Source organism: Branchiostoma lanceolatum, chromosome 10, assembly GCF_035083965.1.
Source record: "Branchiostoma lanceolatum isolate klBraLanc5 chromosome 10, klBraLanc5.hap2, whole genome shotgun sequence".
NCBI lineage: Eukaryota > Metazoa > Chordata > Leptocardii > Amphioxiformes > Branchiostomatidae > Branchiostoma > Branchiostoma lanceolatum.
Genome location: NC_089731.1, coordinates 19,251,181 through 19,277,621, shown reverse-complemented (window position 1 = coordinate 19,277,621; position 26,441 = coordinate 19,251,181). Strand labels below are relative to the sequence as shown.

General features: G+C 41.6%; 1 protein-coding gene across 3 annotated transcripts in view; it reads left to right on the top strand.

Annotated features, from left to right (window-relative positions):
• Positions 1 to 26,441, top strand: part of LOC136443262 (neuralized-like protein 4) — a 131,740-nt gene that overhangs the window by 32,823 nt on the left and 72,476 nt on the right. For all 3 annotated transcript variants that reach the window (XM_066440429.1, XM_066440428.1, XM_066440426.1), the window contains exons 6-11: positions 644 to 732; positions 5,440 to 5,692; positions 6,536 to 6,638; positions 19,321 to 19,588; positions 21,194 to 21,356; positions 22,207 to 22,506. In XM_066440429.1, coding sequence (XP_066296526.1) covers positions 644 to 732; positions 5,440 to 5,692; positions 6,536 to 6,638; positions 19,321 to 19,588; positions 21,194 to 21,356; positions 22,207 to 22,506 — 1,176 coding nt within the window. The remainder of the gene's footprint in view (positions 1 to 643; positions 733 to 5,439; positions 5,693 to 6,535; positions 6,639 to 19,320; positions 19,589 to 21,193; positions 21,357 to 22,206; positions 22,507 to 26,441) is intronic.

Here is a 26,441-nt window from a genome sequence, read left to right as displayed (position 1 = left end):
CATACCGCAGCTGGAGGTGTGGTTTTCCTCGTCCCAGGGCCAAACATCATCATTCTGAGTGAGGCTTGGAGATGTTAAGAGCCTATCAATGATATTGCAGAAAATGTAGCTTGAGCTTCAAAACAGCTAAGATCAATGAAATTGTGTCTAAATGCTAGCCCAAACCCCAGCCGCATAGCCATAAAAATAGGACTGACTTCTCTTCCATGGTTAGACACAGATTATGGTTTGTTTTGTTTTCCTTTTTCTTCTTTTTCACGTTTTGTTTGATGTCTTATATATTGTATATTTTCTTGCTGTCAAGAAGGTAATTATCAAAAAATTTGCTAAGTAATAATTTGGTTACAATGTAAAAGACAAAAACAAGCTGAAATCCAACCTAAGGTGTGCATTTCCTTGTTTCAGGTACCCCTTATAGGCTACCGGTATATACATGTACATGTACAATTGTCATGTAGATCTTTATAAATTTTCTTGGCAAGATCATGATACTATCAATAATTCTTTATTACACATCATGAAATTCACAAGACAATGTGAAACAGCTGATTTAAATGCTTGATGCTGCTTAGCGATAGTTTGTATTCTTAAGTTTTGATAATCTTACTTTTGTAATAATTAAGTTGTTGTATTTCTATGGAAGGAACCATTATGATGAGCGGAGGAGGGGTTCTTACCAATGGAAGATCCACACTTAGGGAATATGGGGAGTTCAACCTGGATGAGCTCACCGTAAGTTCTGACTTATAAGTTTTTTTAGCCTGTCACATTTCAAGGTGTCTTTGCATGTAACGTTGGGTAACATAAATTCGCCATTTTTCCAATAATGGTTGACTGAAATCAATCTAGCAGAACAATAAACCATCCTTTTTTTCTGTTATTCTGTCAGTATCATGTACTATCTTTGCACTAATCATATATATGGTAGATTTTGTCTCTAGTCATGCTGACACCATAATATTTCAACTTGAAACTACCGTCCCCCGCACGCACAATGACGGTGTTGTCAGACAGGTGTGAACATTAATTCGGGAGAGAAGATTCGTCTTGAATGTCTTACCGCTAATTACATTTTATACAGCAGCTATTCGTTTTAACCTTGGCTTGAGGAGAGTGCTATGGGTATAGACGTGTCCAAGTCAAAAAAATACACGAAAAAACGGCCGTACCGTAGACATCAGGCCTTCGGTAACATCCCGTTTGTTGAGTCGGTAGAACGTCACTCAAACTCGATCCCCACCCTCATGGCAACGTGTACATTATTCATGGAAAGTTAGCTGGATGCCGTAGCAATGGTTATACTACTATGTCCATGTGTTCCTTGTTGTGTTAGGAGCAAACTTTGAGGAAAATATCGTCTTCAGTCCACTATCACACGCAACATTTAGACAAAAAAGTGTTCCTCACAAACCTTTCTCGTCTGCTTGACGACAGGATTCTGGGTAATGATATGGCGGCGGGAAAATACACGTGCCGTAGGTTGTAGCAACAAAGAGGAGTTTTGATGATTGATCACACTTAGAATCCAGTTGCAGGTTAGCAAAGGAGATTGTAATAAGTTGTCTTGTAAATAATTGTGTTTAGCAGGCAGGAGATGTGACACTTGTCTTATAAACCAGCGAACAAGCGTGCAGTGTGATTCTCCCATGAAGCCCCCAGACTCTGTCAATAAGAGAGTTTTTGACGTCGCCAACTTCTAATGCATGGTTATCGAAGCTTTTCAGCCAGTGTTCTGAATACGTTAGTCTGTCAAGTTTGCATTTCTAGCGGTATTACTGATGTTGCATCTAGCACATATCCCTAATTACCCCGTTTTCGAAAAATCACGAATTTAAGTACCCGGCGAATTTATGTTACCCAACGTTACAGTTACATGCAAAATTATTCAGCCCTCCTCGCGTTTTGAAAATTTTGGGCAAATGAGGAACATTTCAACTACTGCAGAACATTACTAAATCATATGCGTGGTGAAAACCCACAGCAAAAGTTGAGATTTATTTCATAGTCCATCCAAAATTGCAACTTTCACACAAAAAGCAGGTTGCAAAATTATTCAATCCCCCACAAGGGTCTGCCTTGAGTACTTCTTGCAGCACCCCTAAACTCCAATGACCTGTGCTGCAGAGTGGAACATGGCCTGTCACAATTAAGCTTCTGGACTGGCAGCGCTCTGGGAATTTGGGCCCATTTCCCAATGAGCAACGGTCTCCAGCTCAGCAATTTTCTCAGGTCTACGTGCCACAGCAGCTTTCTTCAGATCCCACCAGAAATTCTTAACTTGAGGCTTAAGTCTGGAGACTGTGATGGCCACTCAAGGCTCTTTCTCTGACCAACCTTTATGGATGTTGATGTGTGCTTAGGGTCATTAATTTGCTGGAAGGTCCAATGATGCCCAGCTTCAACTTCTCAATGGACTTGGTTACATGTTTGGCCAGAATATTTTAGTACTTATCCACTTAGAACAAGCTTGACGGAACTTACACCCGCATGCTTCGAGCTGTGCTCAATAAATCCTGGAAACAACACCCCACTAAGGCGGAACTGTATGGGACATTACCATCCGTATCATCAATCATATGAGAGAGAAGGGTACGGTTTGCAGGACATAGCTACAGAAACAAAGAAGAACTTGTAAGCGAACTCCTGCTCTGGGCACCAACTCACGGGCACTCCTGTGTCGGGCGACCCCGACGGACCTACATAGACCAACTTGCTGGGGATGTAGGGGTGAGGTCTGAAGATCTAGACCAACTAATGGCAGACCGTGACGCCTGGAGGGAGAGAGCAGCCTTAGTCCAGGCAAGCCGCCCGATATGATGATGATGAATCCACTTAACTGCACATCCCTTTTGTCAGCGTATTTGGTGCAACTATCCTGATGGTGCAACAAAGCGAAGTTGCCCAGCTGGACCGCACCGCCATGCACAGGCAGAGGTGGGCAGGAAGTCAGAAACATTGACACAAAGAAAACAGACAAAATTATGCAATTATTAACTTTATTTAGTGATACACATTTTTGAGGAAATGTACAAAAATAGCAATTTGTGAACAAGATACAGATTAAACTTTATCATATGTTTTTTTTTCTTCACAGGCTGGATCACTAGTGATGCTAACCTCCAGAGTCCTTACTTGACCTTAGTAGCTAATGTAACAGTGCTTGCCCTAGGAGTTCACAGTTCCCGTTGCGAGCATCACATAATATGCATATACAGATATTCTTACAAGTTGAATGTGGTTACAGTTTCAATAAAGATGTAAACTACAAATGTAGGTGCACATGTAGAAAGAGAAAATATGCTTGATTGCACAGCAAAGAAATACACAACTCTGTCTGTATGCCTAAGATAATGACATTGGTCTCACAATTTTGAGATGACGGTTGGTATGACTAAGACAAACTTTACACTTTCTGTGACAGATGATAACCCCAACACCGCGCTGCCAGAAGCGACTGCTATATCTGTATGTAGCCCTTGCGGAGTCGCTGTGTGGTTTTGGCTGGCTGGCCATAAGGTCTTCCGCAAAGTTAAATCCCCGCGAACTTAGATGCATTTACACTGTTAAATGAGGCAGTGGATTCATTGGGGGAGACCAATTTTTATAATCCACCAGATTGTATTATTACAGCCAGTAGTTACCCATATGAGTAATGAGGCTGTTGTAACGCGCTCGAGGCACCTCCTCGAACACGGGACCCCCATTTTTCGTCTCTTCCGAAAGACGGTGCAGCTCCGACAAGGATACCCTTCCCAGATTCGATCCGGGGTATTGAGTAAAGCAAATTGTCTAGACTGCCAAAGAGTAATGCCCCCTTTGACGGCCCTTATTAAGCGTGCGTCTCTTTATGGTGCCTACAATGCCCAGTGTGACCTACCATACAATCGCTATCAACGAAATTGTCAATGGAGACCGCCTTCGCTTGTTCCTTAAAACAATTTCAAACATGTTGGCGGTATTGCACCTTTACACCAGTCTGGCAGTTATCGGCTCATTTGTACCACATTTGCCTATTTTTAGTTAATTTGTCGACAATGTTTAACAATACTTCAAGGTAGGCAGGGTGTTCCTCTCCGCATACACTTTGTTTTTCCTGCGCCAAACATACCTATGACCCAGAGGACCAAAGAGATCAAGTTTTGTTTCATCAATCCATAGAACAGTGTCCATAAACATCTGTGGCTTTGACAGGTAGCATAGTGGAGGCTTCTTTTCTTGTGGCGTGGCTTCAGCAATGGTGTGGGTCTTTGGGTTCTGGCATTGAGCCCTTCAGCATGAAGTGTGCAGCATACTGTGTCAACTGAAACATCAGTTCCTCCCTCGGTCAAATTGTTTTTCAGCTCCTTTGCAGTAAGACTAGGGTCCTTGTCTACCTGTCTTCTCAGGAATCTCACCGTGGCTGCTGAAATTCTGGCCAAGAATGTCACCAAGTCCGTTAAGAAGTTGAAGCCAGGGTGTCATTGGACATTCCAGCAAGACAATAAAAAAATAACCCCAACCACACATCAACATCCACAAAAGTTTGGTCAGAGAAAGAGCATGGAAGGTTCTTGAGTGGCTATCACAGTCTCCAGACTTAAACCCAGAAGCTTGTGACAGGCCATTGTTCCCGTCTGCAGCAGGTCATTGGAGTTTAGGGGTGCTGCAAGAAGTACTCAAGACAGACCCTTGTGGGGGATTGAAATGATTTTGCAACCCGTGTGAAAGTTGCAATTTTGGAAGGACTATGAAATAAATTTCAACTTTTGCTGTGGCATTAGATTGTATTTTCAATTTCAGTTTATCAAAATCAACCTTGCAGCATTTAGAATTTAACTATCTGTTTACCACTCATATGTTCTGCAGTTGTAAATTAAATGTTCCACATTTTGCCAACATTTTCCCAAATGTGAGGGGGGTTGAATAATTTTGTATGCAACTGTATATCTTGATGCAATCTAAGCTATATTGCACTACTATTATTAATAGTACTAAGTAGATGCAAAATCATCACGCTTTAGCTCTGTTGAGGATGACCACTTTATTTCTTCTGGTTGCAAACCTGTCATGTTGCATACCGGTATCAACAGAAAGGTTCATATAAGAAAACTTTTCCATCATCATGCTTGTATGCTATGTATTTTCCGAGAGGAAAAAGAGCAGGCAAAAACAATTTGTGGTTAGATGAAAAAATTGAATGAAGAAGGCTGGCTTATACAGTAATTTAGAAGAATCAAGAATGTTTTTCTGGTATTGCAGTCGACTTGTCGCACAAAATGTTTTATCAAGATAACCTGCTCCTCACTGTAGTCTTATCAAATTTGTACAGAAGGAGGTAGTTCAAAGTCAGGTGACATAAGTCTGGGCCAAATTTTTTCAGACATGATTTATTACGATTGTCTTTTATTCTGTTTGGACTATGATTTAGGTGACTTTTAAATTTATTTTTTGTCATGACAGGAAGGAGATGTGGTTGGACTGATGCGAAAATCAAATGGTAATCTTCACTTTTATGTGAATGGACTTGACCAAGGCCTGGCTGCACAGCGCACCCCTTGTTCCGTGTACGGTGTTGTAGACTTGTATGGCATGACAGTCAAGGTCACGCTGGTAGATCCAGAGTCTCCTCACCACATGCCTCTATCTGATAGGATCGACAGAAGAGCCAATCGCATACTGCAAACCATTTCAGCTGGATTTGACAATGAATCAGGTTTGTTGTTTTGATGGTACATCTAATTAAGTTATTAAGATGTTGATTAAAGCCCCATTTTCACATAGCTGAACATGGCCTCCCTACCTTCCCCCAACCATGGTTGGGAGTGGTTTGGCAGCTAGGTCGGCTGGTGTTTGGCACAATCTGCTGGTTGTCGACTGCACTGGAGTGGGTTGGCTGGTGGTTGGGAGTAAGTCAGGGCATGTTTGGGAGTCAAATTTGACTCTTAATCTAAAACTTGTCAGACTGCTCCCAACCTACCACCAACCTTGGTTGTCTAGTATTTGAGAGCCATGTATGGCTATGTGTAACTGGGGCTTTAGCAGTGAAACCACCATTTCTTCCTTCAGTGTGTTAAATGTTTCAGTTTATTTGTTCAGTCATGTCCAGAATTGGGATGAATTTTACAAACCTAAATCAGTTTTCACCATTCACATCTTTGCTACATGCTTGTAACGTTTGGTACTGGCAACCCAAGGTTGTCTGTGAAAAGCATGTTTTGGATGAAGAGTGTCTTTGATTAAGGCAAATGCTGATGTAATTGAAAAGAATATTATGTAAATCACCTCTTGCCTACACAACAGCTACAAATGTAGTACCACCTGGGTAGGTGATAGACAGAGTATAAGACTTAGACTAAGTCTATTATGTAGAATCACCAAATTAAATATTCTTTATGAGATATTCCCACGATTTATATGCTATGTACACCACACTTTCTAGTTATTTGGTCTACAAATAATGTGATGCAAACTGAAGTTACTGCAGTACATTGTATGCAATTCAGTGTGAGTCTGTGATACATGCATACAGTTTTCTGATAATATACCATTCATTCAGTACCTTGTAGTGGTATGGAGGAGTCCGAGAAGATTCTATTTCACCCAAAATGTGGCTCACATGCTGCTGTAATTAATGGAGGCAGGACTGCCTTGAGACCCAAGTAAGTAGGACATTGTGTGATGTATTTTACTTAATGTACATTGCAATTATTACTTTACTAACTCATTGTAGCAATCATAGGGATCAGCAGTCTACATGGTGAAAAGAGAATTTGAAGATACATGTACATGTATATGATTGTGCATTCAATGAAATGAACGGAACCAGTTTATGTCACTGCTGTGCCCATTTAAACAGAGAAGCCTGAATGGCATCATGACTATCATGTATGTCATGCTTCAGGGGCAAGCCTAATGGTATAATATTGTGTGCAGTCTGCAAGAGTTCTAGGATTTTTTGTTGTTGATTTTATTGGAATTGCAACAGTGCAATACACGTGGGACACAGGCAGCTATTGCTGATGTCGTGACCCACACACATAATGTACCCGTTTTTTACACTTGGGTGGAGTGGGGAAAATCGTGTTAAGTGCTATTTTCCCAGGGCCACAAGATCGGTGGCGCCAGGGGATTCGAACCCGGGACCCCTGGGTTCTAAGTCGAAAATCCTGCCATTACGCCACACAACCCCAAGTTGAAGGAATTGAAGGAATTTCAGTCCACAGGATAATAACTCAAGAATGTCTGGATGAATTGTCTTCATATTTGGTAGGTGGGTAATATCTTTGTAAGACCTCAGAATGATTTGGGATCCCCTAGCGACTTTCGATGGTACGGCATTGAAACCGGTTTTGATATCTCGTGTTATTAACAAGCTGTGGTCATGATTTTCTAGTGGCAGATAGCTATTGGGAAGGAGAATAAACTATGTTGTGTGGGTTTGGGCCCACTAGCAGCTTTTTTGAACTGCAGGAGCTGATTTTGTTTCAAACTTTGAAAGAGAATAGCTCTACCAATACTAGAAGGGGTTGATGGATCGTCATGATTTTTGGTCTATACATGTAGGTAGTTTAAGTGATAATTTACATAATCATACATTTATTTACAGGGGTGTCCCTGTGGTGTAGTGGTCTGCGCTTCTGTTACTAGCCACATCTGGTTCAAATTACTTGGACCAGATGGCCCGGATTCAAGCCCCGGGTAGGACACCTCTGGACAAGAGGCGCATTGAGTCATACAATGTACCAAAGACTTTATAGAAATGGTACATACTTCTGAAACAGTATGGAAGCTAAACACACTCCAGGGCTATGAAACGGAGATGGGCACCGCCCTATACACCTTATGGTGTGGGAGGATTTTAACTAACTAACTAACATTAATCATGCAAATCAGACAATAATTTACATGATTAATGAGGAATGTTATTACATACCCGCTGCATCCCATTAGAGGACTCTCAAACAAGATGACATGTGTAACTGAGAAAGAGATGAATATCAATAGATATCAATTATGCAAATGAATACCTAATTTGCATAATCAATCACAAAATACTATTATTCCATTGTGGTTAATGGAATTGTGGATTTCGATCATTCTTGCAGCATTTGGAAGTTAGGTAAATGTGGACATAATTAGACATAAATCATGCATAAGAGAGCATATGAGGGCCTCGTGTACATAATTTTTGAGGAAATGGTACAATCAACTGATGCGATCAACTGATTTGGTCTATGAGTTGTAAAAAAAAAGACAATAACAGAGGCCACCATCGCCTTGGCAACGTCTTTTTACGTTGCCAATCTTGTTGCAGTAGTATACGATGTATTTGCCATATGATATTTGGAGTTTTTTTTAACACAACCAGGTAATCTCACCTGCTGATGTTTTGGTGTCTGTCAGACACCTTCTTCGGAGCTTCTGCTTCTCAACGCTATAAGTAGCCGATATAGGTGGCGCTTTTGTGGCGAAAACGTAATCCCAAACGTGGCTGAGTTTGTATCCCCCCTCGTCTCGGTTCATCACTGGTGATGACTTCCTGATCCATACTGCTTCCTTAATCCAACGAATGCGTCTGTTGTCCTTTCTGTCTATTACTTTGGACACGTTTGGGATTACGTTCTCGCCGCAAAAGCGCCACCTATATCGGCTACTTAAAGCGGTGAGAAGCAGTACTCCAGTCAGAAGCTCTGAAGAAGGTGTCTGACAGACACCGAAACGTCAACAGATGAGATTACCTGGTTGTGTTAAAAGAAACTCCAAATATCCTATGTTCTACCAATCTGATGAAATTATTTTCGGTATTTGCTATATGCTAGTCACGTTCACTGTGGACTGACAGGAAGTGGGCTGGAGCGGACTCCGACACGTGTACATTAGTCAAAACCAAATTTGTATAATCAATGAACTGCAATTAAACAAGACGTATGAGAAACTCAAAATATTTCACGGAGGGGTGAGATATTTGAACTCTGGTTTGTTGTATGTATAATTGGCCTAAAAATCTAGCCAGCATTGACGGGCATATTGATCATCGACCAAAGCTTAGATGGGATGTGCCCAATTTGTGTCAAGCAAGTTTTGTCCGACCCCTATTTGTTTAGAAAAGGTTGTCGTTATGTTAACCAGAAGGTATTATAACAATTGATAGTATTGTTCAGGGGATATTCAATTAAAGGCACCCAGAGCATTTTATGAGGCTTGAAAACTGGAAATATTCTAGTTGCTGTAATCTTCATGAAATTGACATTTAATGCCACTGTTTACCACATTTGCGTGCTAATTTCATATCAAAAGTGCTCAAAAGCGGCACAAAAATAAGCTACATGGCGATCTTTTAGTTTCACGCGCCTAGTGTAAATAGACCAATCCCATAGCCCCGCCCACCTCCGTCAAAACGTAGAAATGCAAATATTTGACGGACATGCAGTCACGCTCTCATTGGTCAAACCGCTAATTGTGATGGACAGTCAGGATCAGTCTATTAGGGCTTAGATTTTCTATCAGTTCTCACCACACAACGACATCGTATCTTTGCTCCTTTAATGTCGATATGTAATGGTATAGTGTTATTGAAACTTACTGTGTAGGAATAACTAGAAATTTGAGTTTTTTAAATTCAAGTTTGACAGCGGCAATCAGTCCAGCGAGCATTTCAGTAAAAGAATCTACAGTCGACGACGGCAAGCTTGTGTTTATGTAGCAACAAATGTAGAACAAAGTGAATTTAAATGTAGCAACAAATGTAGAACAATGGAGACAGGAATCTCAATGTAAACATTCATTGTAAGTACAACAAAGGTTTTGTACATGTACCCGAAAAATCTTTTGTTATGTTAACGTTTATTGGCAATGTAATCGACAGTGCATAGTAGTCTTGTAGACAACAACAGTTTAGTTTGTTTTTCTTGTATATACTATATTTCTTCACTTGTCTTGTAATTTTATATGCATAACAGGCAGATAAGTGCTATATGTGCAAAGTATTTATGCAGCCTCATTTATGCCCACAAAATCAGCAAACCGACCCTAGTTTTATCCAACAGCCAACTCCAGTCAACAACCACATTTCCTTGGTCCCTTGACTGGTTGTTGGATGCAAGTTTGACTGTACATGTATAGTTTGGTTGGGATGACTTCATTGATACTTGGCTAAGTTCATCTGTCTCCATTTCAGTAGGTTATAATTGCACATGTATCTGTAAGTCGAATGTACTGGGCTCCTGCCTCTGTTCAGAGCAGCCCATTCCCTTCTGGGCAGGTGACTTCCATGAGGTACATGTAATGTAGGCACTCAGGAGGACCTATAATGTAGGGCTTCAGTTGGTGGTAGAGTGTTGGTAGCTACATGACTGTGTATTGTCAGCTACATTGTAGTAACTGATAGACAAGTGATTACTTGGTGATTGTAATCTCATTTGTCCTCCAGCTTCTCACTTACTTGATATCTGTGTTTCTCCTGACAGTGTGTTATAATGTGGATAACCTTCTTACAACAAGAGAACATAAAACTGTGTCACATGCATGATGCGGGGGGGGGGGGGGGTGGCGCCCCAAAGCTCAAGCTGACACTCTTCTATTTTTGTTAAATCTATCAGCAAAATCTTCCCCTCAAAATTCAGAAAAAAGGAGGAGGTCAATATTTCAAAATTTTCCCAGAGGAGAATGTTGCCGCCAACGAAAAATATGTCAGAAGGGTTCGAGGGCGACGCACCCCAAAACTCAAGCTGAAACCCGTCTATATTTTTTCACATATAGAGATGTCATTAAACTTAGCTTTCTTTATAAGCAGAATTTGGCCCCAAAAATTCAGGAAACAGCGTTTCAATGCGTCAAAAATTTTCTATGTCGCGCTCTGGCGGAAAAATTATATGACGGGAGGGCGTCGTTCGCCAAAACTCAAGCAGAAATCCTTCTGTATTTTTTTTTACATAAAGAGATGTCATTAAACTTAGATTTCTTTACCAGCAAAATTTGCCCCTCAGACTTCTTAAGGTTCCAGTTCAGAATTTCTGGTGACCACCCTTACAAGTAATCCCTAAAACAAGATGCAAATCCTAGGTTTTCTCGGTAGTTTTGGCTCCAGATTTCTTGGCTATCGCCATATCAGTGTGTAATCTTTTATATTTCCTGGAAAGCGTGATCTTCGTAGCGTTTTACGGTTTCGGAGTTTTGGTCGTCCGCGAAGACTTCCTGGTATTAGTGCGCGATGACGGTAACACAGCCTTGTTGCCTGATTACCTGAATTGTGCGTTCTATGTGCGTTTTGCATGGTTTCGCACCATTGGGGGTTGCGGAAAACGTATGCTACCGATTTTTTTCATTTTTCTTAATTGCACAGACGGAATGATGACCTTTATTGCCATATCAGTCATTATCCTAGCAAAACTCTTATTTTCCTTCCAGCGGCCTTGGAAGAATGCCCCAAAATAGAGGTTTTTGGGGATGAAAATTGCTTTAAATGATGATTTTCACAAAAAATGACGTTTCTGCAGAATATATCAAATGCGTCTGTCGGTCAGTGGCAAGGCGCATTTCCATCGGAAACATTGAATTGCCCGGAAAAGGATGTTTGGAGAAGCGCTATTGCCTTTCGGGGAACGAGTCAGGTCGGCCCCGAATCGTAAAAGAACCGTTTCAATGGGTCAAGAATTTTGAATTTTCCTGTGGGAGCATGTCGTGCTTCGGGTGAAAAAATATGTCGCCGGAGTGCACCCTTCGCCCAAAATCAAGCTGTCTGGCTTACTCTTCCAGCAAAATTTGCCCCTCAGAATGCAGGAAATAGCATTTCAGAGGGTCTAGATTTCAAAATTTTGTAGTATTGTCTTCGCCGCTCGTCATAGTGAATATTTCATATCGAACATTTCGCCCCCCTCATACAAAGTTCATGCCCCCGCCTCTGATGATGCATCTGTATTGTTAGACTAAATCACATATTTTCCATAATGTCGAAATAGATCTATCCCAGCTGGTACTGCTACATAGTCAGCAGTGAGGTGTACTGTAGGATGATCAACTGCATGTGGAAGATAGAAAAGTCTCCGAAGGCCACACCAATTTAATTTCTTGGTTAACGGATTTTTATTTTCAACAAAAAAAATTTTAGAAAAAAAAAAAATTCATGATTTTTTGTTCTAATTTTTTGGGGGGGGGGAATAAAAATCCGTTAACCAAGAAATTAAATTGGTGTGGCCTAATGATGATAAACCAGATAGAAGTACAGTTAGTAGAAGTGATGTACAGGTAATAGCCATCTTTCTGGATAGAATGCAGTTCTTTCTTTGCTATTGACTGTTATTATGTCCTTGTAGGTTGTCTTACACGTATTGTCTTTAAATGTCAGTATAAACCATGTCTCTCATAGTCTTTGTGTTGTGTTGTGTTGTGTTGTGTTGTGTTGAATAAAAAGACCCTTTGTACACAACAAAGTGTTTTATTCAACCATCGTTTCGGTGACCATCTGTCAACTTCCTTAGGGCAATTCTGACTTGTTCACATTGCACTGCAGCTGTAGGTGTCGCTGCTTACAGATGCGGTCCCAAAAGTAAAGTACGTATTCGTGTATATGGGGAGATAGTTAATGCTGTGTTAACTTTACAATGCCACATAAAGGAGTGTATTATGTTGTCAAGCAACAATAACAGTGCATCAATTATCATATTTATTCTACTTGGTTTTTCGACACGTGACCATCAACTTTCGGACGCGCTACTTCGACGCTCCTGATAATGTTGTAATTTTTCCCACTTAGAGGTCACGCTGGGTCAGAATTTTTATATCCAGATATTTCTAAAGTTTTAATCTTCCTATTTACGAACTCGATTTCCCATATTTGTTTTCCGGGAAACTTATTTTGCTCCTAAACTCCTACGAAACTTGACGGATACCGAAGCATCCAAGATGGCGACGGCGTCCCTCTCTTCAGACAACGGACCAACAATGGACAAAGGACCGACAATTCAGGATATGCTCCAACTGACGGAAAGTGCCACCTATGAAGAAGTATATGGAGCATACAGCGCCCTCGTCCAGAAGAACGCCAAGGAGCATGAACATGTGAAGAAGCTTAAACCAGCAGACAAGAAGTCCTATTACAAAAGGAACACCGGTACCGGGGAACAGTTTTCGAAGGTGAGCGCGTCTTTCTTGTCGTTTATGGAGAATCACCGGAGCGAAAACGCTAACCCACTCGACAAAGGAAAGTTCAATGTAACGCACAACTCCAACTCGCTTACTATCGTCGTACCAGAGAACACCTTATCATCTTGGAAAACAGTATGTGAGTCCTATTACGGTGTAAAAGGAAAGGATCGGGAAACACACGGTCTGCAGTTCAGCGCCGTATTCCAAGACTCCGTCTCACAGCTTGGTGGAGAGCCTGGCCTCGGCTCAATACACATCACCATATACGACACTTGCAAGATGCATATACAAGGCAGCTGCTACATCCTGTGGCTGTGCGCACATTATGACATTTTACAAGCTATGGTATTATCAGATGTGGCAGAGAAACATCCCTGTAACTTCGCCCACGATCTTCAGCGCAACATGCCTGGCTCCGAAAGTGACCAGGCGCTAGATACGAAATGTGCCGTCTGCAACAAGCTGGAGAAGATCGGTGACAAGTTCGTGGGTTGCAACAACTGTGCAAGTTGGACCCATTTTGACTGCACGAAGCTTGACGAAAAGGCCATATCTATCCTCAGAGATACCGACGAAAGCTACCTTTGCATAAACTGTCAGACCCCCTCGGGCGCCATACCCAGCACAGCACAATGCAAACAGAAGCATGGCCATTTCGCACCTCCGCCGTGTAGCACGCCGACAGACAAGAATGCAAATCAGAGCAACTCATCACTAAAAGAAAATCAACAACAAAACAATCAGCAAGTAGACACGTTTCAAACCGCCCTGTTGGACCTAGAAACTAGCCTCGCCCACCTGAAAGTACAGTCGAATACGTTAGGAAGTAACGTCTCAGGCCAGCTGGAAATCATCTTCAAGAAACTGGAGTCCCTCAACTCTCCAGTTAAACACGAAGCCGAGCTAAACAAGCTGAAAGAGGAAAATAGCAAACTCCGCAACAGGGTTAAACACCTCGAGGAACTTGTCACTTCCCTACGAACAGAAACAACAGCCATTCGGAGCGACTTAAGTGCGGTGAACACTAGTCACGACACTCTAAAGGTGAAGGTATCTAACATGAGGCTGACCATGCTGGACAATGCTATGACCAACAACAGCCCCGATTCACCCGACCAAACCGCACTAATGAGGTATGCAGTCACTACCTCTAACAGGTTTGAGCCACTGCAAGCTACCCCGTCCGCTCCAAGTCACAGTGACGATGAACTGGAAACGAACCCCAAAGCTCTGATACAGCCCCTGACAAACAGCAGGAAGCCCAACAACCCTCATTCTCCCAGGTCCAAATCCAATTCTAAGTCAAAGCGAGTAGTAGTACTTGGAGACTCAAACGCTCAGAAGCTAAAACCAGATCGCTTGAGCCCAACAGCCGACATACCCAAACCCACCTGGGCTCCTACCCTGACCACTACCATCTCAGCACTGGAAAAACTATCTGAGGAGGAGCCAACCCCAAACACGGTAGTACTTCACGTTGGAACTAATGACGTCGTGTCTAAGTCAAAGGAGACGGTAGTCAACGAATTCGAGACCGTGATCAGTACGACTCAGTCGTTGTTCCCTTTGGCGGATGTGGTAGTATCGGCTGTTCCTCCCAGGAGAGACACCAACCTGCGTCCTAAAGTCAACGAAGACATCCTATACGTCAATGAACACCTAAAGAACATCTGTGAAGCTAACACCACACTAACGTTTGTGGACCACCCAAAGCTATGGCTCGGTCGCGATCACAACGAGAAGATGTTCACAAGTGACGGATACCACCTGAGCGGTGATGGCGTCAGAGTAATGGCCTACAATCTAAAGAAACAGGCCACAGGACTCCTTGGCCTCCAGCCTACAAAACAAGGCCAACACCGACGCGTGGGGAATCAAGGTCGCGTTCGTTACAACAATGATCGGCGGAGCAGTACTAGTATTCCACGTGCCGCTTCCCCTCCTAACCGCGAACAACAGACAACTCCCGGACAAGGATATGACCGGCCCAACTACCCCATGCCACGGCCGACACAGTACCTGCCAACGCCACCCCCCTTCCCCGGACCGGACCGACGCGCCATGGGACCCTTCCATCCTCCTCCCGTCCAGTGGAACAGCGAATGGCCGTCAGTGATGGAAGCCTACGGGGACAGCTACAGGTACAACGCAAACCCGATGTGGGCTGGACCGCCACTTTTCCCTCCCTACAACAGAGGCTGGATTGAAACATATTCTGGACCCAGCGGCAGATCTCGAAACTTCAAGTAATGTGTTATCCAAGCAACCATCAAAACAAAGAGACAAATGAGAAAAGGAGACAATTGTTAACTGGTAGCAGTAGAAACTTTGGCATCTCCTTTGGTTTTTGGAACATACACGGCTTAGGTAGTAAATTAGATGATAGAGACTTCACTAGTGAGATTGAAGGGTTCGACTTCTTTACGTTATTGGAAACCTGGCATACCGGCGGTGAGTTATCTTTTCCTAATTGTTTATATTTTACTACCTATAAAACAAAATCAAAGAAAGCTAAACGTAATTCAGGTGGTATATTGTTTATATACAAAAAGCAGTATAAAGGTCTAGTCACTAAATTGGAAAGTAAAAGTGAAGATATACTTTGGGTTAGAATAGACAGGCAATTATTTAATCACCATAAAGACATATTTGGCATCTGTATATATTAGCCCAAAAGGATCTACCATACACAATAATAGAACATATGATATTTTTGATATACTCGAGGAAGAAATTGCTTATTTTAGTGACCTTGGAGAAATACTGGTAGGCGGTGACTTTAACGCCCGAGTAGGCACGCTACCAGATTATATTGTAAACGACGTCCCTTTAGATTCCCAAATTCTCCCTATTAACTATGACTTTGACCACCCCCTCCCTAGGAACAATATGGATGGCGGGCAACAAAACGTTTTCGGGAAAAACCTAATTGACCTATGTATTAAAAGTAGAGTAAGAATACTTAACGGAAGAACGCCCGGAGATCTATTCGGTAAACCCACCTCTTTCCAGCCCAAGGGCTGTAGCGCAGTAGACTATGTAATGGCGAGTGAAGCCATTGTTCTTCGCAAAGCTCCCTTCTTTCATGTACATTCACTTTGCCTATTCTCTGATCACTGTAAACTTTTTCTAATGTTAGAAGGTAACTCAAAACCATTCGATCAGAAGAAAACCCAACTCAGAACCAAGCCTTATCGTAAATTCGTCTGGAGCACCGACCCCAAGGAAAAATTTATGAATATGCTTAGCTCGGCATCGTTTTCATCTAGCATTAATTATTTCATCCGTAAAACATACGAACCAACACCAGAATCGATAGAACTTGCCCTTCACGAATTCGTTACACCATTGCAAGAAGCCGGTAAAAAATCACTGTCCTTACGTTGCACTAAAGCAGGAAGACATCGTTGTCCGAAACAATTAAACAAGAAAAAATGGTTTAATCAAACATGTGCTTCAGCTAAACGTAAACTAAAAAACCTTTGTAAATTACTATCTAAAAATCCCAAAGACCCTCATATAAGAGGCTCCTACTTTACTCAGAAAAAACAGTACACTAGACTAATTCGCAGAACCAAGAAAGACTACAAAAACAATATCTTTAACCAACTCAACTCTTTCTCAGGTGACAATCCTTCAGCCTTTTGGTCCTTACTAAATGAATACAAGTCTAAAGATAGAGGTAGCAACCATGAAATGATCACAGGAGAAAACCTACATTCCCATTTTAGTAACCTTTATGGCCAGGATTCCACCAAAAGCCACGAGAAACAACCAAACAATTTTGAACAACACGTAGAAAGGGAGCTTCTAAAACTAGAAGAAAACCTACAAAATAACTCATTGGATGCGCCAATTAAGAAATATGAAATTATAAAAGCTATCGCTAACCTTAAAAACGGAAAAGCATCTGGTAATGACCTTATTCGTAACGAGATGATAAAATGCTCGCCACATATCCTTATTGAGCCACTAACTAAACTTTTTAACCTATTGCTATCTTCTGGGTACTTTCCCCAAGAATGGAGCACCAGCCATATTGTTGCTATTCATAAAGGCGGAACAAAAGACGATCCGGGTAACTACAGGGGGATATCAGTTACTAGTTGTCTTGCAAAGTTATTTACCTCAATACTAAACACACGCCTAACCACGTTTCTTGACGAACGTAAACTTATCTCTCCAAATCAGGCCGGGTTTAGAAAAGGATTTGGCAACCTACTAATCATGGACACCCTGTTAAGCAAATACCTTTCCGAAAACAAACGTCTTTACTCATGTTTTGTCGACTTTAAAAAAGCTTTTGACTCCGTTTGGAGAGAAGGTCTTCGCTACAAACTTCTGAATTCAGGGATAGGGGGGAATTTTTATAAGCTTATCAAATGTATGTACAACAAACCTCAGACGTGTGTAAAAACCTCGTCCGGTCTAACGCCACCGTTTGTAACCAAAAAAGGCGTTAGACAGGGCTGCAATTTAAGCCCTACATTGTTTAGTTTATTTATAAATGACCTTGTACACGTGCTCGACAATACTGAATGTACACCACCATCCCTACATAATTTATTTGTATCGTGCTTGTTATATGCAGACGATGTTGTCATATTTTCCGAATCGGATGAAGGTTTGCAATGCGCTATCAATAGATTAAGCGCCTTTTGTACAAAATGGAAACTCCAAGTTAATCTAAAGAAAACAAAAGTTATTATCTTCAACAAATCTGGCCGGTCCCTCACAAAACATGTATTCCTATTCGGACAACACACATTGGACATAGTTCCCTCCTACTGCTACCTTGGCTTGACTATTACATCGTCGGGCAGTTTCTCCCTGGCCAAAAAACAACTTTCACTCAAAGCACGTAAAGCTATGTACAGCCTGAAATCTCTCACTCGTTCATCTGTTTCCCCAAAGTGTTTACTAGAAATATTTGATTCTTGTATCAAGCCAATTCTTTTGTATGGATGCGAAATTTGGGGCACTGATTCCATAAATGACAGCTCTCCAATCGAAATTTCGCAACAACGATTCTGCAAAAATATACTTGGGGTTTTCAGAAACTGTAGTAATTTAGCCTCTAGAGCAGAACTTGGTAGATTCCCTCTAGACTTAGATATATCTGTACGTGTGATTCATTATTGGCTGCGCTTGTTACAGATGGATAATGAGAGACACCCATTACAAGTTGACGCTCTCTTGTTCCAACGTAACTCTATTACAACTAGTCGTAGAAAAACCCTGTTACAGCGTGTAAAAGAGATTTTAGACCATAGTGGATACTCCTATCTGTTCTATTCTTGCAGTTCATCCAGCGATATCAAGTCAGTATGTACTATGTTAAGGTCCAGAATTACCAATACGTATATTCAAACTTTCTGTCACAATTTGAGTATTGATACTGGCAAGCTAAGGTTTTATAAAACATGCAAAACAACTTATACCATGGAAAAATATTTAGAATTAGATAACTTCGATTTACGCTCTGCAATTAGCAAAATTAGAATTAGTGCCCACCCCCTTGAAATTGAGAAAGGGCGGTACAAGAACTTACCTGTGTGCCAAAGAACTTGTAAATACTGTATGTCAAACAAGGTGGAAGACGAAATACATTTTATGTCAAGTTGCCCATTCTACGACAACGAAAGAAATGAGCTGTTTAAAGAGGCCACTATATTTCATCCTAATTTCTCCACGTTTTCAGACGAAAAGAAAACTACTCTCCTCTTAACATCACAAAACCCACATATCACAGAAAAAGTGGGATCATTCGTCTTCCACAGTCTCGGAAAAAGAAGTCGAACTCAATAAGTTAGAACTTAGTGGCAGTAGTTAAGACTAGAGTAGACATTTGTTATACTGTTCATTATTGTCTGTCCGTCCACTCCGTGTTACATGTACATGTACTTGCAATTAGCCTACGGGCAGGAATTTGCAATAAACTTTTCTACAAAAAATGTAAGAATGTGGTCCCAAAGAAGTTGATGATAATTGTTGCATTGTTAAAGTGTCATTGCATTGTCACTTAACAACATTTTTTGGGACACCTTTAACTGCTGCATTGAAAAGTGAATCAGACAGAATTGCCCCTGAGTCGGTCCCCGAAAAATTGGTTTAAGGAAACAATTGGTTGTGTACAAAGATATTGTTTAATTCAGTGACTTGAAACTATTCACGGATGTGTTGTTTATTATATACTAGTGCACTTGAAGACTTCAACAATGGTGTGATTCTTACTACGCGACCTCTGCGCACATTGGAGATGTTCACAGTTCGGATTGACAAGATGGTGGACAAATGGGCAGGTTCAATAGAAATAGGTCTGACTTCTCACACGCCACCCGAACTAGAGTTTCCATCAACAATGACAAATGTACGCTCTGGAACCTGGATGATGACAGGAAACGGCATCATGCACAATGGCACAACTGTGTTAGATGAATACGGGCATAACTTAGACAGACTAAAGGTACGTACTAGAGTTATGTCAGATACTGTTTTAGCACGGGTGGTTTTACATCACTTAAATTTGCAGATTGATACATTCAAACATGTATGTCGCACCTGCTCTTTATGACACTGATAACATGCAAGAAGGGACATGTTTAGGTAATATTTACAAATGAACAGCTTTCCCTGCCAGTTTATCCTGATTCCTAATCCTGAACTACAGGCTTGTTTTTATCTTAAAACCAATATTCAATAAGGTATAAATAGATTTTTTTATGATTTTTGAGTTGCGGGTAACTTGGATGAAGATGAACATAATGATATGTAAATTATAAGAATCTGACCACTGGTCAGATTTGAACTCCGACCTGAAGCCATATTTGATATGATAAAGGGGTCCCCCGAAAGTGCTAAATGGAACGACATGGAACGACATGGAACGACATGGAACGAAATGGAACGAAATGGAACGAACTAAAATAACATATGTTACATTATGAAATGAAATACCAGTAGATAGCGACATATAAGGAGAAGACCAGAACAGGAAGCATTTTAAATACAGAAGTGAGTGGCAAATACATAATATAACATGATTTATTTCTTGAAACTATGTGATAATATTAAATACAACGTTTTTGTTGCGTTTGTGTGGCTAGATTCTTCCTTGAAAATGGAGGCGCCGCGTGCAAAGAGATCCGCCGCTCTTCCTTGTGTACCAACGATCTGCAAATGAACTGCTGCAAATAGCATGGGAAAACAAGCAAACGGAACTGAGTATCGAAGTTAGGACTAGATTATACAGTTGGTGGTAACATTGCATCTCATAATTCACCAAGAGGGCATGAGGCAAGCGTTATTTTATTATTCATACAGCGTGTTTGCGTGTTGCGGGACAGAACTCTTCTCTCCCAAATGGAGCCCCGCATACAAATGAACCGCCATTGTTGCCAGCACGACGGAACTGCGGGCATGCTACCGACAGGTTGAATCAAACTCTGACTTTCCAGTTATTTACATACGGTTTTAGTCCATAACTAGTACGTAGCATATACGTATAAATAAAACACGTAATATTATGTATTTACCACTCACTTCTGTATTTAAAATGCTTCCTGTTCCAGTCTCCTACTTATATTTCGCTATCTAGTGGTATTTCACATCATAATGTTACATATGTTGTTTTAGTTCATTCCATTTCGTTCCATTTCGTTCCATTTCGCACTTTCGGGGGACCGTGATAAAGTAGTAATTAGAAATGTGGAATAATACACCTAGATTGTTAATTATGTTATCTGTACATTGCCATACATTTTCACTGTTGCAATTGTTGTGCAAATAAATCATTCATTCAATATGTAGAAATGAGCTTTCTATGCCATTCGTTATGCAAGTTACATGTACATGTAGGTAACCATTTCCATAGTTAAATGGTATTTGGCATGGCAGAGATACGAAATGTATTACATGTTGGTAGGAAGCTGGTTAGTGGTGCATATTAGAAGCTGCATGCCTGTGCAGTTTAAGTTCCTTTATTATGTGATTCCATTGTTGTTGTATGTGCTGCACCATACATATACATGGCCTACTACATGTAACTGTTGTCTGTCCCTACTTTCTCCAGGTGAATGATAGAGTGGGAGTGATGAGAAAACAGGATGGAACACTCCATTTCTATGTGAATGGGGTGGACCAGGGAGTAGCAGCTCAAAATGTCCCCGATGGACTGTTTTCTGTGGTGGATCTGTATGGCCAGGCTGCCCAGGCTACCATTGTGGACATGACAGGTAACTAAGCATCTCAACAACAATATTCTACTTAGGTTGTCATCATTGTCAGCGACATAGCAGTGTCCGAATTGATTAATCCACAGTTCCAGGATACGACATGTATAATACATTACATGTACATGTACATGCAGATGTATATGCTACTAAGAACTACCAAGAAGCCATCTTTCAGAATGTCATGTCTTTCTGAATCAGTTAAGAAAGGCAATCATTGATACAGTCAATCACTACTAAAACTAGAGTTCCACAACCTCATACCTTTGCCAAATGATGTTAACATTTTTGAGTGATATATTGTTTAAAGTTTCATTGATTGCATTGATTATATGCAAATAAGGTGCGCCTGACTGCCGGCTTGTTCTGACCAGCCCTGGTGGCACTATTCGTGCCATGTCGGTGCAGGTTTTGTATCACGCTTCACGTTGCCGCTTCCGTGTGGACGAATTCAAGATCTCGAGTTTAGCCCCCTGGTGGCGCTATGCACGCAGCGAGTTGCGCCTCTACGTGGCAAAAGTTGAGTCTTGAATTGCGCCAATTCGAGCCTCTACGTGGCGAAAGTTGAGTCTTGAATTGCGCCAATTCGAATTCCAGAGCCTACCTCTAGTACAAGGCCTCACACTTTCTCGGAAAGGATGCTGTAGACGTCCTGATCTTAAATTTTTCCGATCCCATCCAACCTTACATATCGTCATGTACATTAGTTATAGATAATTATATATTTATCAGAATGATAATAACCATACAAGTCATGTATATTTTATGTATCACCCCTTCTGACAGTGTATACAAAATGTAAGTTAATTCTGCTCACTCAATGTCATAATCCTGTTCATATTTACCACTTCAGAGGATGTCCCTCCACTCTCCTCGGATAGTGATACAGATAGTTCTGATGTGGAGCACAACCGGATATTTTCCCCACGGAGCCCTCTCATTAACAACTGTGTCACTGAAGAGCTCAGATTTCATCATTTACATGGAAGGAATGCCACAATAACAAACAATGGGAGAACAGCATCTAGGCCAAATGCACGGGGAGAATTTAATGATGCCATCATCATGAGCAACAGAGCACTACAGGATAATGAGCTTTTCGAAGTGGTCATTGAAAAAATGGTGGACAGATGGTCAGGCTCTATAGAAGCAGGTATGTGATTGGTTGAAGATATGAAGATGATGTGTTGATGATGAAGAGAATGTTTGTTTAATCCAACAGGTGTTTGAGCCCGAATTGAAATTGACTCAATCTTGTTTGCAACAAAGTAAGTAGGTCAGACCAATTTTCTTTGTCGCTTCTTGGAATCACCCCTCCTATTTTCCCAATTGGAATAAGTGTGGCAACTAAAGATTATTGCCATGGCGAAGGTGTCTGGGTTGCTCTTGCTGCATGTAAGGAAAGTACCAACGTAGCACTCTTACTTCTGCCATGAGATTTTTTTTCAAAGCATTTCAAATCAGTAAGGCGTCTGCAGTTCTAGGCTATTTCTGCTCTGTCCTTCACTGTCTGAAATCTGGTAGCCTCCTTTGCAGGCCTCCCACATGGCAATTTTTCAACTTATCGGGGCCAGGTTCTTTGGCTGGGGGGGTATCTGCTTGGGGACCATAACTGCTTGGGGGACCGTAACCGCCACATGGGTTATGGTCCGCCAAGCAGATATGGTGCCCCAAGCAGATACGGTCTCCCCAGCCAAAGAATCTGGCCCCGATAAGTTGAAAAATTGCCGTGCGAGAGGCCTGCAAACAGTGGCTAGAAATCTGGGACATAACCCCTGGAGGAAGGCAGGGAAGCAGGGAAGGAGGTTAGCCTCCTTGTTCCGGGTGCACTCTGAATGTATAGGATAGTAACGTGACCAGAATCCGCCATATTGGAATGTTTACGTCTGAGGCCATGAATTCCCCACACCGTGTATTTTGTAAAAAAACAAAGGGACTTTACAGGCCTGTACAGCACGAAAACTGAATACACATTCGAGGGCAACGTCTTGAACATGTCTATGGTGGTAGATTTAGCGCCCGTGGCACGATGGCTGATATTTTGGCTGATATATTGGGCATTTGCTGAAAAGCCAGGTAAGAATTCTCGTAAGTTTGCTTTGTTTAACTTCGATGGATTGACTTGAAACTCAGGATTGATTAATGGACTGAGCATATTCCGAGCCAAAAAATGAGATTCATGCAGAGTGGACTTCGCCAGAGTGGGCGTTTGTGGGCATTTGCTAAAAAGCCAGTGCGTAAAACCCCTTTTCAAAGTTAAGATACAAAATGTACTAGATTCGGTAACTCAAGAACCCCCTGACACGCTCCCACCCGTATGAAACGGGATACCATGAAAGTAGGTCACCTAACAGGTGGCCTGCATACCAGACGGTGCAAACAGGGTCTTGAGTCATCATCAAATCTTGTCGCTCCACTTCTGTATCCACTGTCTGGTTGGCCTCTCGTAGATCATCGTCAGTCCATGTTGTGCCAAGTTTGCAGTTCTGTTGGAGGTGTTGTATAGGTTGGGGGTTCGCCCGGCAGGGGCAGGCTGCACTTGCAACCTTGCATCAGGCGGGTGATTCCACCTCCCCGAGTCTTGGGGGAGGGTTGGTATTCACGTTCGTGGGCACTGGAGAAGGCCCCAAAACGTGCACAATACATTTAAAAAATTGTCCTAACAACTGTTTATTTCACTGTAACTTTATGTTCACTGTTTTCATGGTCTACTCTGTACCGTGAACTTATCATCACCATGAAAAAACCTGTTGTTATTATTTATGATTCCTTCACACATCCAATCACTTGCTGCCACCATGAAGTTAAAGTTCAGTGAAAATGACCATTTTCCTTACACCGTGAAATTTTGCTACCATGAAGATAAAGTGCCTGTTTTCTCCTGGTTTCCAACAACCGTGCTAGAGATATTATACAGATACAGATATGCAGGAGTTGCAACTGTCCCTTTGTCTGTGGGCTATACCACTCCTAACGACGGGGTGTGTGGGTAGAAAAAACATGACAAACACAAAGGACACAAAAACAGAAGGAGATGACACCATACACCTGCTCTGCTCCCAGATATGGAAGGAGGAGAATCTCCTTCCTGGTAAAAGGGAGAAAACATGTCATGGGCCACCCAGCTGTCTGAAAATTCAGTAAATAAATAGATAAGTCTTGACTTGTATTATGATTTGTATTATGATTTGTACTATGATTGTTATCATTTATTACTCCGGGAAGGAGGAAGACCTCCTTCTGGGAGTATTGGAAGTGCTTTTGTTTGCGCATTCGCAGCTATAACTCACGATCCCGTCGTCGCATTGGCGTGTAACTTGGCATATCGTTTGCCTGGTTCGGCATGGTGATGCACAATGTCTTTGTTACACGGTAACTACTTTAAATGTCAATGCAATATCGTAATTACACCCCTATAATTAATGGCAAGGGCCACTGCCCTGCCATAGCGACCATGTTATAACCCGTTACGCTTGACTGCAATACTTCAGGCAGATACGGGGTACAAAGATTCCCTACTTGCTGTGATCGTATAGTCCCTGTTACATTGTAAAATAGACAACGTGCATCACCACATGCAACCTAGCAAACGATATACCAAGTTACATACCAATGCGGCAACGGAAATTGTGAGTTTTAGCTGCGAACATGTGCAGAGTGACCTCCTGTCTGTGTATTAAGTATGCCGTGTCCAGTCGCAGCTCTCATATTAGTTCGTGCGCACGAGACGGACGGTGCACTTTTACGCACAGTGTGGGAATGGGAAATCTCTGGACCTTCAAATTTACCACACTTGTAGTTTGTAATACGGAAGCTGTGACAATGTAAAAAGTTTTCGCAGGGGATGAAAGATTGTTGAGATGTGTCTCTCAGAAAAGTGCACGCTGGCCGGAGCCAGTGTCACTTCACGGGATTGTTAGGTCCGGTGACCTTTGACCTTCGAGAAATGTTACGATAATACAAATTAGCCTTCTTTATTGCAATTGGGTTGATAGCTATAGATCAGGCATGCCTGCAATAAATTGTGGAAAGAGAATTTACTGCATATTTGTAATTTCTGAAACATCTTAGTTGTAAGGCTGAATGGTTCGTTGATACTCTTCAAAAGGGGCCATCTAGATCTAGATTTGTGACTTTTCCCGGAATTTTTAGATCCTATCTGTGCCATGCTGTAAAAACATACTTTTCAGCAGGTTGACCTCTCCTATATTGAAAGAAAAAGATAAGTAAACACTTTTTCTTTACTTACTCTAAAACACTACTTGGACTGTGCAGAGATGCAATTTGTGTGGGCCAATACTTTTTAATTCTTTAATTACCGCTTATCGAAGTGCACTTTTCACACCTGGCTCCACATGCAACCCGCAATTCCGTTGCTGCATAGGTACTAAAGTATCACAAAATGATATAGGACTGATGGTTCTAATCGAGAAATAGTGCTTCATGATAAAGATGACATAAAATGGACCAAACCATTAAAGTCTGGGGCCATCATTAACAATTATCCAGTATGATAGCCCATCCCTACACAATTAATCGCCAAATGCAACAAAATAAACCAGGATAGTAATTGTCTGTGATTTCACACCTGACATCAAGATCCATTTCATGCATTTATCTTAAAACTGAGCAGGTCACTTGCAAAGGAAATTAACAAACACCTCACCCACAATGTACACAGTCACTTTGAATACTTCAGGGAGAATTGTTTCCTACGGACTCTTGTTTACTATTGTTATCATTACCTTCATTGTTTTCATTATGATCATTATTATCATTTCTATATGTTGATATTTCTGTTTGTATTATCAGTTATTTTATGTACGCAGGGCCCCTCTGAAAAGCAGTGGTAAGAATGACAGAATAAAAAATAGAAATAAAAGAAAAAGTCTGAGCGTGGCTGTCTGCCCCCGTCAGGTGGGGGGAGCGGGCAGTCTACACTGAACGCTTGAAGTGGAGGGGTACAGTGTCGGGAAAAACAACAATAGCTCATCGAAAACACAACCTACAGAGCCAGGAAAACAAGCAAAACGATCCTGGGAGCCCCAGCAAACCGAATATCTAAACCCCTGGCCTAAATTCTCACTC